Below are 14,128 nucleotides of genomic sequence, written 5' to 3' on the forward strand. Positions count from 1 at the left end.
GATTTGACGTAGAAACATATGTTATTTTGTTTTAATTCATTAGTTGCATAGGCAAAAGGATTTTAGCCCATACATGAGAAATTTTGTAACAAAGGATAAGACACGTTTGTTACGCAAAAAGTAAAATGGAGCAACTTTTGAAAAAGAAAACAGTTATTTCAATTTATTTTATTTATTTGGACATACAAACAGTGAACTTAAACTATATAAAATCCAAACTTACAACTAAAAAACAATTAAATGTCACCGCATTTAAAAAAAAAATATGAAAAAATATATGAGAAAATCATTTAAAAAAATGTTATGAAACGCTATGCTAAATTATATTATGAAACAAAATAATTTTATAGTAAAATAGTGGGAATTTACAGAGAGTTAAATGGAAATCAAGAAGACTTGTCCAGCGATTTCATTTCATTTTTCCACATTTGTGCATTGTCACATTTGTAAACATTATTGTATGTTGTTATGGCCATAAATTCAGAAGTCGGAGTAGGTAGATTGATATAAGGTCGTTGACGTCAAAGGTTGAGGATAATATGGATAAGCCTCCAAAATAGCGGAACTTCCTATTTATTGTGATATTTGCTCCGGAATTTTGAAATTATCGGTGATCAACAAGAAAAAAATGTGCGTGGCAGAAATCTGAATTAAATATAGAAAAGGTATGTAAAACACTGTTTTTTTTTTGTTTCTGGAGGTAAAATATTTATTCAACTTGCCTTTTTTCTAATAATTTCGTGAGTTTACAATGTCTTTGCCCAGAATTGATTGTCTCACAGATCATTGTAAATTTATTTGAAATTGGTGTAACTTTGAACGATTCAATCTTACCTAATTGCCAATTTTATTTTTATGGGTAACTTTGACATGTTGAGTTGCAATTTATTATGATTTTTTTCTATTGTTATACGTTAATAAAATGCCACGAAAAGCAAAAGTGATTAAGCCCGGTGTGCGTAAATATGGCGTAAAATCAAATTATACCCCAGCTATTTTAGAGGAAGCCCTAGATAAAATCCGATCCATTAAAAGAGTAAGCTCTAAGAATATCACCATAAATGTTTTCAAAAAAGAATGTTTTGGGGGCTGGACGAGGTATTCAACAAATGAACGGTGCGTTGTAAAGAAGGAGAACATAATATATTTACTAAAAAAACATCAATTAACAAGAAGGGATGGAAAGCTTTTCATGGATGATGATATTTTGATCTTATATTCCAAAGTTGAAATCCCGGAACTTTTTCTGGTACTTCCCGCACATCACTACATAGTATAAAACAAAGTCGCTTTCTCTGTCCCTATATCTGTCTGTCCCTATGTATGCTTAAATCTTTAAAACTACGCAGCGGATTTTGATGCGGTTTTTTTTAATAGATAGAGTGATCTATGAGGAAGGTTTATATGAATAATAACATCCATTAAATAGTGGAGAAATCAATAATAAATTACAGTTTCTGAAGCGAAGCGAGGGCGGGTCGCTAGTTATGGATAAAATGGCATGTCCATATTATAATATCTTGACGCAAGTATATAAAATCAATCTAGCTACTCCGACCACTAGCCATAATATACGCTTAAACTACAAGAACCACAATTTTTTTAAATAGGTATTTTTGGAAAAAATACGGTATTTGAAATCATGACTAAATGGACCATATTTTGAAATAGGTTGCCAAAGGTAGTATGACGAAGAGGTCGACTTGCAACCAACTGAGTTTCTCGCCGGATCTTATTAATGGTTCGCGAATCCGATCCGGTGCTAGATTATGAGAATCATTGTTCTTGTTATGTAGGGTAAGTATTAACGATTCTCTGAGACTGAGCCCCTCGAGGCTACTAGCGATTTGGTAAGTTAAAAAAGGTACATGAAATACCGAATTAGCGAACACATTGTCGTATTTATCTAAGCAGATACTAGGCTGCACTAAAAGTATCGGGAATGGAATATTTCCACTGTTCCTGTCATATTAAAATCTTTTTAATTGAAAACTCCTTGGTTTTAAAAATCGAATACCATTTATTTATTTAAAAAAAGATTCTCGGTCTTGTCACGAGGTTTTGTCAAACTTGTTTAGTCGTTGAGAAAATGGAATTGACTCGAGAAAATTCAAGAGCGATGATTTATTATGACTTTCGAAGTGGTTTAACACAAAAACAGTGTGTTGACCGGATGATTTCTGCATTTGGTGATGAAGCCCCATCCAAAACCACAATTTATCGCTGGTTTGCTGAGTTTTAACGTGAACGTGTCAAGCTCAGTGATGATCCCCGTCAAGGTCGTCCAAAAACTGCAGTCACCCAAGAAAACGTTGATGCTGTGCGTAAGCTGATTGAGGAAGATCGACATGTGACATACCGCGAAATTCAGGCAACTTTAGACATTGGCATGAGTCAAATACAAATAATCTTGCATGAACAATTAGGTGTAAAAAAGTTGTTTTCCCGATGGATACCGCATTCGCTCTGTGTAGAGCAGAAAGCGGCTCGCGTTACTTGGTGCGTCAGAACTCTCTAAAGATTCCACGCAGGATTCTCAAATGCTGTATACAACATTGTATAAGGTGACGAATCCTGGATATACGCGTACGAACCCGGAACAATAAACCAGTCACTAGTTTGGGTGTTCGAAAATGAGTTAAAGCCAACAAAAATTGTTCGTTCACAGAGTGTTGCAAAAAAATGGTGGCCACGTTTGTCTCCAAAACCGGCCATGTTACGACTATTCCTCTTGAGGGACAAAGAACGGTTAATGCAGAATGGTATGCTGGCATTTGTTTGCCACAGGTCGTTTCTGAACTCTGTAAAGAGAACTGAAACCGCCGCATCATCCTCCATCACGACAATGCGAGTTCTCACACCGCGCACAGAACAAAAGAGTTTTTAGAGCAAGAAAACATAGAATTATTAGACCATCCGCCGTACAGCCCCGACCTAAGTCCTAATGATTTCTATACTTTCCCTAAAATAAAGAATAAATTGCGTGGACAGAGATTTTCATCACCTGAAGAAGCTGTGGACGCATACAAAACGGCAATTTTGGAGACCCCAACTTCCGAATGGAATGGTTGCTTCAATGATTGGTTCCATCGTATGGAAAAATGTGTCAAATTTCGCGGAGAATACTTCGAAAAGCAATAAATACATTTTTAAATAGTAATGTTGTGTCAATTCGTTAATTCCCGAAATTTTCAGTGCCGCCCTCGTATACTGTTAGTTGTTTGGATTAATTTCATGCCTTGAATGATAAAAATATCACAAGTGCTATTCAAGATTGCAAAATATCTTTGGGCGGAATTTCAACTGAATCCGTTCTGTCTTATTGCGTGATTGAGTACAAGTTTTTTTATTTATATATTCATGTTAGTATAGATATGCAACTTGCATTTAAAAAGAAAATAAACGACATTGTACCTAATACCTACGTCTATAGAAATTGTACCTGGTGAGTAAAATATTTAATTTTATACAAACCGACTATACATACTCAAATGTTTTTAGTAACTACAATAAGCTATAAAATGATACACTTAAAGAAATTAAGTAGGCTAAAAACGTTTCAAAATGAAAATTTTAGAGGTTGTGACATTGATTTCTGGGTAAATTAATATCGATAGCTGTGTAGATTAAAATCGCATTCCTAGATTACATGTTATGGTTTTACAGTTCGACGTTAGAATGTTTTTATAAGGCAATAGTAATATTATTGTTTCAGAACATAAGCTTTGTGGCTCATTCATAAATTCGTTGATTAAACTTAGGCGAAAATATTATTGTTATTGTCTAAGAGCTACTCCAGTGACTTCCATATTAAAGATTTATATTAATATTATGCTGAACGTTTACGTAATGTTTTGAATAATATTTTATGTAATAATTAGGACGGAATGTACGATAAGGTCAGCTATACTTACTGTTACCGACGTATTAATTAACTCACCGTGGTCTAAAGGATTAGCGCCTGCCGTATTTGTAACTACAATGAAATCTGTTTAGATGAGGTATCTCCTTTTTACAGCCAGTTAGTTTTTTCTAATGAGGCGCGTCGATCCTACATATTACTGCCGCGAATCAGTCTTGCGTGCATGTTTATCAGTTCATGTCACTATTTAAAAATGCCATTTCAGTTTTATCACGTCAAGAATCGCCAGTACTATCTGCCTTAATTTCCCGAAAGATTTTAATAAATTTTATATTTATATAATAATGCGCTGAGGGCTAGTTTTTTTTTATTACCCATAAAACACGAATACTCACCCTGAAATGTGACGTCAAAATCTTAATTGTATTGTTTAATTGCTTTTCTACACGGTCAAATCGAAATGCATGACTGCTTTGCGGCCGAAACAGGCGGCATGGTCATACCGTGTGGTATAACAATACGCACTATAACCAGTATAAGCCGTATTTGTTTAAGGGTCGATTCGACCAAACAAGAGTAAATCTTATTCTTAGAATAACTCGTCAGTTAATCGAGAGTAAATCAATTTTACGTTTTACCATCTACAAAGTGGGCCTATTCGGGAATTGTTACTATACCGCCGTTTCGCACGGAATAACGGAGCTATTCCTAGAATAAAGTAATGGCGTCAGGATTTCTGTCATTTCATAACTATTTATTCTGTTTTAATTTAAAGTCAACGCAATGCACTAAATTATTATTAATAGTCTGGCATTGTGTAATGCAACGTTTAAACGAAAAAAGATAAAACCAAACGACAAAACTTGACAATTCCCTCAAACAAACAACAAATAAAATTAATACGTTTGACAGCTAGATATCTTGATAATGTATCGAACTGTTTGTTTTTTGGTGTACAATAAAGAATGCTCTCTCTCTCTCTCTATCTTACACTACAGCTACTTTTTCACACTAAAATACGGCAAAATCGAGTTGACGCTATGTATGCTCTTACACTATGCCGTTGTACAACAACATTTATTTGCCGGGTTTTATTTTTGTTCACCATTCACTCTGCTATTCGCGTATTGTTATTCCTAGCGCAAGTATACGTGGAAAAACGCCTGTGGATTTACTCGAGATTAAAATCATGGAATAGGTTATTCCTCGTATAGTTACTCGAGTATAAATTTAAGTTTGGTCGAATCCACCCTTAATAGATTTAAACATTTAAACAAATCGTAATCGTCGAAAGCGATAAAGAGTTGGACGTGCAATTTAACTTATGCCAGCCCATTGAGTATCTCGCCGGATCTTCTCAGCGGATCGTGATTGCGATACGGTAGTAGATTAAATCGCCAAGCAGCTGCTTTTGAGTTGTTAGGTTTCCTTTGAAAGCGCTCGGGCAGATGTTACCAAATCCCAACTCTCCTGGCTGAGCCTTTGCTCACCCACCTGTCCTGGTGTAACTGGAAAGGCCTCCGGGCCACCGGTAATCTATCAATTCTAAAAAAAAAAAATTTAAACGAATTTTAGACGGCCAACAAATCACACTACTTTCAGCACTTGTTTACACATTAATTTAGAGCGTATTGTTGCGTAACGTTACAATAACGTTACCCGTTCTACGTGGAGCTCGAATTGGAGCTGTATTTTGTATTTTAGGAGGTGAAAACAATGAGTGATATTATCACTGTTTTGTCGTGTGGACGCAGGTTGCGTAGGGATGGTAAAATCACTAATAATACTTTTTTCAAAATCCAATTAAATGTTCGAAATTCAAATTATAGTTTAAAAAATGACAGAATTGCTTATGTTAAGAATAGTCTTACAGAAAATTGAACCTAGTAGCAGTCCTAGCAGAATGGATCGTTAACTATTCAAAATAAAAATGTTTTGTTATTCAAGTTGTCTTTTACAGGTAATTATAATCCGGATTATGGATTTGCTACGTTCACAATTGAGTGGATCCGTTAAAACTCAAAGATTTCTCTTTTCCAAAATATCTATGTATAAATCAATGTTTACTGATTTTGTACCAACGAGGCGCGTAGTTTGTAGCGCGAGTTGCATTAGTCGGTGATGGGGTCGGGTGTATATGGTGAGTTGCCAATCCTATCAATCCCGGTCAGCAGAATATTAATCAGAAAATACGATCAATAAACAATGCATCTTACATACATTCTACACCTTCAATATTTTGTTTTTGAATTATGCTTGGATTGGTAAATTGGATAGAAAAAGTTAGATATTGTTACGCGCTAGGGTCCGGGATAAATAAAATTCTAGCGAAGTGCAAATTAACACTGTATTAACACTTAGAGCACTCACAAAGCACTTTAAAATTCTTAATTCACTTCTTCCGCTTCGCTTCGGGTGTACCGTTCACTGCTTTGCTTCGAGTAGTTCCGATTATTGCGATTACTAACTGCTTCGTGCCATCTCTGCAACGCTTTTGTAGCCGATATGATATCCCTAGAATTATCGAGAACATTCCTCACAAGTCGAGTACATTCGAAGTGTGTTTCTGCTATCTGACAATAGATTGCGTTGTACTTCTCGATTTTACTAGCACCTTCGATATTCGTTCGGCTAATCGGTGATAGATGGCGTTACGCTTACTGACGTAACAATATTAGGAATATTTTAAGCTCCCAGAGAAGAGGCAACCCTATAACATAAATACATCTATCGTTAATGTACCAAAGAATACATGGTTGCGCGATAATACCACATTCATCATTACAGTAATATTTTTGGTGCGAAACTTACGTTCCATCAGTTAATGGAATCTTAAGAATCCATATTTCAAAAACGTAATCGACTCAATTACTCATTTATTAAAATGTGTTCAGTTTTATCCTGACAAAATTGATTACAATTCAATTATTCTGTTCTTACAATTGAATAAAATATAAAAACAGGCTTAACAAAAAATTAGAATGAAAGGCCATCATAATTTCCTTTTTAGTGTGCGTAATTACAAAATTCTCATATTTCTAACTGTCTTAGTGGGTTTGTGTTTGATTTATTTTCAAAACAGTGGCGTTTATCATAACAAATACCTTCCGTTACCACGAGAGGCAATGGAAAAAGTGAGTTACAGCCTTCAGTTGCACAAATATATTATCGATCAGTACTACGATTATCGAAAGGTAAGGGAATTCAATACATTAGAAAGGAAAAATAACATTAAAACAAAAATTTTTTTATACGTCAGCAACTCATAATTGATTTAAACGCAGAAATCGAGAACCCTGGATCGTTCTAGACGCGAAGGTCGTCAGCGTCAAGTCCGGCCATTTTGAGAGACGCCGACCGGACGCTGCTTTTTGAATGGCGGGGCAGTTGGCGAGCGTATGCTTCGTCAAGTCTTACTCGCAACAGCAGTGGTGTTACATCATCTTCAGCGGTGCAAGTAACAGACGAAGCAGCTGTGACCCAAGAGCACCTTTTTTTCCGTCCAGCGTCCGGGCCTCTTACGAGATCCCCGCACCTAGGGGGCACGCGGGATATATGGGACACTGGTCCGCGAAAGCTAACTGCGCGCCCAAGGATATTTTTAGGGCCCTACCGCATTAAACTACTCCCCTGCACTCTTACATCCGACGTCCGATCTCCGCCCGGGGTCAGAACCCGGTCAGAGTAAGGGGGTTGCCGCCGTCAACACTACAACCAGACTTGCGGCGTCACCCCGAGGATGCCTAATCGACGGGTCGGCGAGGCTATAGTTGATGACCAACAACGCCGGTTTCTACGGTACGGCGGCCCTTGCTAGGCCGCCCGGGCGATGCCGCTGGTGTTCAGGATACCCCGCTGGGTCAGAACCAGCCTGGATGCTCTTCCACAGTATGCTCGGCGACGACAGTGACGATGGCAATACGCACCGCATCGTGGATCGCAGCCAACGACGCGCCATCCCATCCTCTTGGTGCTAGCGCGCTAGAGTGATAGGAGCGTGTGGCGCAGCTTTGACTCCCTTAAGTCGCCTCGTGACCATCACCGGAAAGAGACTGCCTCCTCACAGGCGCCGGAGCTGGACGAACGGCCCCGGCTCGGTGGTGGCGAAGCGGCGAGACCCGAGAGCATCTGCGTCAACCGTAAGGTGGGACGTTTTTGGTCAAGGTTCACTCATTCTATGAGGACAGAACAGTCGGACGGTCCTTAGACTAGTGATCGGGTCCGCTAGGACACTAGACCTCCTAGTTTCAGCACTCAGGGAGCATAAATGTTGGCTCGATCCGGTGGCTGAGGTCGTATTATCAGTCAAATTCAGGGGCGACTGGCTTAGGTCGCCGTGGTCTTAGGGCAGTGTCCGGGTTCAAAGGCACGTCGCTTCGAAAGAAACCTTACAGTGCGGATGCCGTGATATTGTAACGCCTCTACGATTATCAACCAGGGCACGATGTTGAATGTAATAGCGATTGACGCTTGAGGGGGCTTGTACGCGTACTACCGCAATCAGGATAGAACAAGGCCAAAGTTTCTCCGAAGAAGTTACTTTTTTTGGAAAAGCTACATAATGATTGTAGCTGTATTTTCATGTTCTTTTTATTCATACAGGGGTTAGAATAAAATTATTATGACAAGAAAATTATTTCTATCTCTGCTCTTTCGCAATGTGCTCTGATCAATAAGAACATATTTAGGTATACATTTAACAGACTTTATCTAATATTCGGTGGTTTCTTCATCTTGAAAGTCGTTCATTATTACGGCTGTGTCATAATAGTTGATAGTTCATCGAGTGGGTTCGACCAATCTACTATAGCGAAGTTTCATTAAATTTTAATTTCGACCTTTGATAGGATCTGAAAACATCAAACCTAGGATCAATTCTCTTCAAAAGGAATAACAAGAATACATTATTAGTTGAAAAAAATAGAACATTTACGGTACTAATATGGAGACATTGGGAATGGCTGAAATATCGCCACATTTTTCGCTATAGTTCAACACCGTAAGTACCGTTTCGCGTATGCTATTTTCCTTCAACTACGCTTTCAATTATTTGTTATCAGTCTTACTCTTACAATAAAAAGTAATTAACTTGCAATCTTGTACATGTACTGACTAGTTCGTGAGTGTTCTTTTAATATTTTGAGTAACTCGTTTGCATAGTGTAAGTGACATCGATTACTATACGAAGGTGTACGAGTAATGCCATATACTTCATGAAGTCGTCGTGGCCTTAGGGATAAAACGTCCGGCGCAATCATATCAACGGTAATGGTGTTCAAATTCCGCAGGCAGGTACCAATATATCTAATGAAAAACGTAAAAACTTAGAAAATGTTCGCGATTGACTTCCACGTTGAAGGAATAACATCGTATCCCACTTGCTTACACCATTCCAATCGGAAACACGACAGCTTCGCGGCAGAAATGTTTTGGTTTCACAATGGCTTACTGATGGTAGGACCACTTGTGAGTCCACGCGGGTAAGTACCACCCCCCTGCCTATTTCTGCCGTGAAGCAGTAATGCGTTTCGGTTTGAAGGGTGGGGCAGCCGTTGTAACTATACTGAGACCTTAGAACTTATATCTCAAGGTGGGTGGCGCATTTACGTTGTAGATGTCTATGGGCTCCAGTAACCAATGAACACCAGGTGGGCTGTGAGCTCGTCCATCCATCTAAGCAATAAAATAATAGCCCAGATTTGACAATTACTTAAATTACTCGCATATTTTCAGGCATAATCCACTGGAGGATTGTAGTGTTAATAATTGTGAATTCACCGGAAATAATCGACTGTTAGACAAGGTCGACGCTGTGGTTGTTCATCTGCAAAAAGGAGTTCTCCCAAACGTCTATAATAGAACAAGAACGCAGCGCTGGATATTTTTAACCGACGAATCTCCAATACATCTCTTTGAAAATGAAAAAAACAGACCAAACTTATCGGACTTGGTTAACGTCTTCAATTGGTCTATGACCTATAGGTATTAATGTTAGTTATAGTTTTGTTATTTTTTAACGTAGTTCTAGCAGGAATGGATGAAAGTTTCTAGGAAGAAATAGGTAAGATGGTGGTACTTATCCGCCCGGGTTCTCAATGATTTTTTGTAATCAACGAAACATTTTCAATAAGTTATTTAAAATTTATTTTACAGAACTGATGCCGACATTCCTGTTCCATATGGTCGAACAGTACCACTTGAAGCTCCAATATTTACCGAAACAACAAATACGAATATTACTAAACTAATACCTAATTGGAAAAATAAAAGGCGAGATGTATTGGCCTCGATTCTGATGTCTAACTGCGGTGTACCGTATCGAATGAAGTATTTAAATAAGTTGAAAAAACACATGAAAATTGATATTCATGGAAAATGCTCGGATTCACATCTTGTTAACAGGTATTTTGTGTTTGCTTTAGATTTTACGTGGCGTAAACGTGTTTGGATGATAGTTTTCTTTTAAATTACAAACTCAGGCAAGGCGATTATGTTTTGTTTAATTATTGGCGACTGGTTACCGTACAATGATGGGGCAAAGTGACATCATCGGCTATAGTTACATAATATTGCTATATATTATAATAAGAGAGTTATTTTTTCAAGTTTCGTTTTCAAAATAAAAAATCAATAGTTTGATAACATGTCGAGGATTGCGACAGAAACTACAGTTCATTTCAGAGTTCCCTGACGCGTGGAATAAATTATGTTTTAAAGTATAGAAGAGTGCGAAGGCTGAAGGTAACGATCAACCTCGTTCCAATGCCATTTGATTTTGTTTTGCTAAAGCGGAAACTCGGAACACTTATGTGTTACAAAATATGAGCGAGCCAATATAATATTTTCCATGTTTTTTTTTTCTATGCTCATCGTCAATGATTTTTGTCTTCTACTCTCTGGTTACTATTTTAATTCATATAATTTGCATTTAAATAGAATAATACTTTTTTATTATGTTTAATTTTGTTCATAATTAACAGGCAATATGCATATTAATAAATATGCTTCCTGGTAACCACATTGGCAAACTTAGACTAAAGACGGAGGCTTCATGAAAATTGTTTCATATTATTTCATTGTTATTTGAGAACTACGAAATTTGAGTACCTACATTCTGAACGAATTTATAAATTACAATAAAACCTGTTTTCGCGTGGTCTTTCTTTATTCTATTTTATTTTCGTGCGACTTTTTTATGCGGTTCATTTATTTCAACGGCGTTGGTACTACTGCAATATTTTCTATCGACCTTTTATTATAGTTTAACACTACAATCCTCCAGTGGATTATGCCTGAAAATATTCGAGTAATTTAAGTAATTGTCAAATCTGGGCTATTTTTTTATTGCTTAGATGGATGGACGAGCTCACAGCCCACCTGGTGTTCATTGGTTAATACGAATACACATTTAAGTCGGGTTTGGAAGCACGTTTTTTCTATTGCCTAGATGGGTGAAAGAGTTCACAGCCCACCTGGTGTTAAGTGGTTACTGGAGCCCATAGACATCTACAACGTAAATGCGCCACCCACCTCGAGTTAAGTTCTAAAGTCTCAAGTATAGTTACAACGGCTGCCCCACCCTTCAAACCGAAACGCATTACTGCTTCACGACTGAAATAGGCAGAGTGGTGGTACCTACCCGTGCGGACTCATAAGAGGTCCTACCACCAGTAATAATTGACGTATATTCTAAGTACGACTTTAATTGTGCGGCTTTTTCTCTGCCGATTGTTTTTTCTGCAGCTTATCGTTCAAACTTAGTTATTAATAATTCGCTGAGTATTTAGGTTAATGCTAAGTATTAATAAAATATCCGAATATTTATTTGTGCTATTCTGTCGCTTAATAAATATGTTTTGCTGTATTTCCTATTTTATATTTGTTAAAAGAAATCGAATTAATAGATCTGACAAGTTGTATATTTTGAATGTTAAACACGCATACTTGATGATTCGTTTTAATGTAGATGATCCAATAAGATTATAATCATCTAAGAATATTTTTTCAGCTGCCCTGGTCATTTCCGAGCAGATTGCAAGATAATATCAAACTACCTCTTTTACTTCGTATTAGAAAACTCTCTTTGTAAGGAATATATAACCGAGAAGTTGTTTCACCAAGCGTACGCAAAAGGGGCCATACCAATAATCCAAGGTCCGCCTTTAGAAGATTGTAAGAGACTTTTGCCGCCGAATTCTTTTTTGCATCTCGACGAATACCGGTCACCCAAGAAGCTAGCTAATGAAATAATAAATATTACTAGCAATGAAGATAATTTGCTATCTTATCATTTATGGCGAAATCATTTTCAAGTCATCAACGAACATGGATACTTTGGTACAAAATCATACCACTATTGTAGGATCTGTGAAGCACTGAATTATAATGATGCAACGGAGTCAGTTTACGATAGTGATAGAATTAATAATTTTATGGACGCAAGTAAATCGTGTACCAGGAAATGAAAAAAGTCGGCAAGAAAACCGAGAGAAGAAAAGATAAGTGTTCGCCCAATGAGCGAAACTTGACAATAATCATGAAATCCTCAATAGATATTAGATTAGTTTTATATAACTATAATGCATTTTTATTATTTAAGTTTTGTTTTTGACATTTTCAATTATTTATAACACCGAATCCCGACCTAATAAATACCAACTAAACAACGAAAAAAGAAAATCGGTTGAAAAACACGAAGAGAAAATTGGACTTAACTGTTTTGTTTTTGCCTTTTCAACAGAAAACAATATGTAAGATTACTGACATTATCATGTTATCGTAACCATCATCTTGCGTGTTATCTGAAGATGCGGGTATGCCACTTTAACAACCACCAACAATTATTCACATTTTGACATTTTATAATTGTACCAAGTGTGTACAGAGCGACCAGGTCTTCTCCTGCCATGCGGTTGCCACTCAAACGCGATTGATGCTGCGTTGACTTCGTTGCGCCGTAGAGTCTGTCCTATCCAATGCCATTTCCGATGGGCAATATCTTGCGCGATGGGGGTTTGGTCACATTTAGTCCAGATGTTTTTATTAGAGACTAGCTGACCCGGCAGACTTCGTAGTGCCTCAATCGGTAAATAAAAGACCTAAAATTTCGTATAAAATAAACTTAAAACAAACAAAAGGAATCCGTCCGATGGAGGACACATCGAAGGGAAAACAAAATTATTATTTTTATTCAATTCCGAGCATTTTCGTATTTATCTATCTTTTAAACCTTCTCTGGATTCCCACAAATAATTCAAAACCAAAATTAGCCAATTCGGTCCAGCCGCTCTCGAGTTTTAGCGAGACTAACGAACAGCAATTCATTTTTATATATATAGATATCGACTGGCTAGAGAATGCGGAGTATCGACCTCAAGCACTTATTTACAAACACCTGCAGTTCGTTCGTGAGTGTCTTGGCCACTCTCAAGGTCTCAAATTAAGCAGGAGAACACTTTTGACAATGGAGTCGAACAGGGTCAGCTTGATCCGACGAGTCGTGACACTTGACTCCCAGACTCGTTTCAACTGCGAATGCACCCTTGACTTTCCTAATTCCTAATGTGCTCGTTCGAATCACTCAGATTGGGTGTGGAACTCCCCATATAGGTAAACCTCTGTACTGACTCCAAACAATTTATGAAGTCGTCGTGGCCTAAAGGATAAAACGTCCTGTGCATTCGTATCTACCGATGCACCAGTTTTTTTTTTATTGCCATTGTAGGCAGACGGGCATACTGCCCACCTGATGGTGAGTGGTTAGCGGCGCCCATGGACTTCAGCAATGCCAGGGGCAGAGCCAAGCCGCTGCCTACCGCTTAATACTCTCCACAAGCCTCGTTTGAAGAAGGTCATGTCATAGCGCTCGGGAAACACCGTGGAGAGGAGCTCATTCCATAGCCGGATGGTACGTGGCAAAAAAGATCTCTGGAAACGCACTGTGGATGACCGCAGTGGCTCCAGGTAGTATGGATGAACTGTACTCCGGTGGCGGGCGGTGCGATGGTAAAAGGAGATGCCGGTATCATCTCGAACAATTCCTCAAAGCACTCCCCATGGAACATACGGTACAAAATACAGAGGGAACCGAAGTCCCTCCGCCGACCCAGAGGTTCCAAACGATCCGAGATATTCGAGTATTCGAGTCCCGCAGGCGGGTACTAATTTTTCTCATGAAATACGTCCTTAACAAATGTTCACGATTGACTTCCACGGTAAAGGAATAACATCGTGTAATAAAAATTAAAGCCCGCAAAATTATAATTT

General features: G+C 37.9%; 1 protein-coding gene across 1 annotated transcript; it reads left to right on the forward strand.

The window, feature by feature from the left end:
- Nucleotides 1–6,679: 6,679 nt before the first annotated feature.
- Nucleotides 6,680–12,429, forward strand: LOC114240725 (inactive fucosyltransferase B). Its single transcript, XM_028171382.2, has 5 exons — nucleotides 6,680–7,056; nucleotides 8,710–8,861; nucleotides 9,596–9,844; nucleotides 10,016–10,264; nucleotides 11,871–12,429. Exons 1-5 carry the CDS (start codon nucleotides 6,844–6,846, stop codon nucleotides 12,325–12,327), a joined length of 1,320 nt encoding a protein of 439 aa, XP_028027183.2. The 5' UTR covers nucleotides 6,680–6,843; the 3' UTR covers nucleotides 12,328–12,429.
- Nucleotides 12,430–14,128: the final 1,699 nt, after the last annotated feature.

The sequence above is a fragment of the Bombyx mandarina genome, chromosome 17 (genome assembly GCF_030267445.1).
Source record: "Bombyx mandarina strain Sakado chromosome 17, ASM3026744v2".
NCBI lineage: Eukaryota > Metazoa > Arthropoda > Insecta > Lepidoptera > Bombycidae > Bombyx > Bombyx mandarina.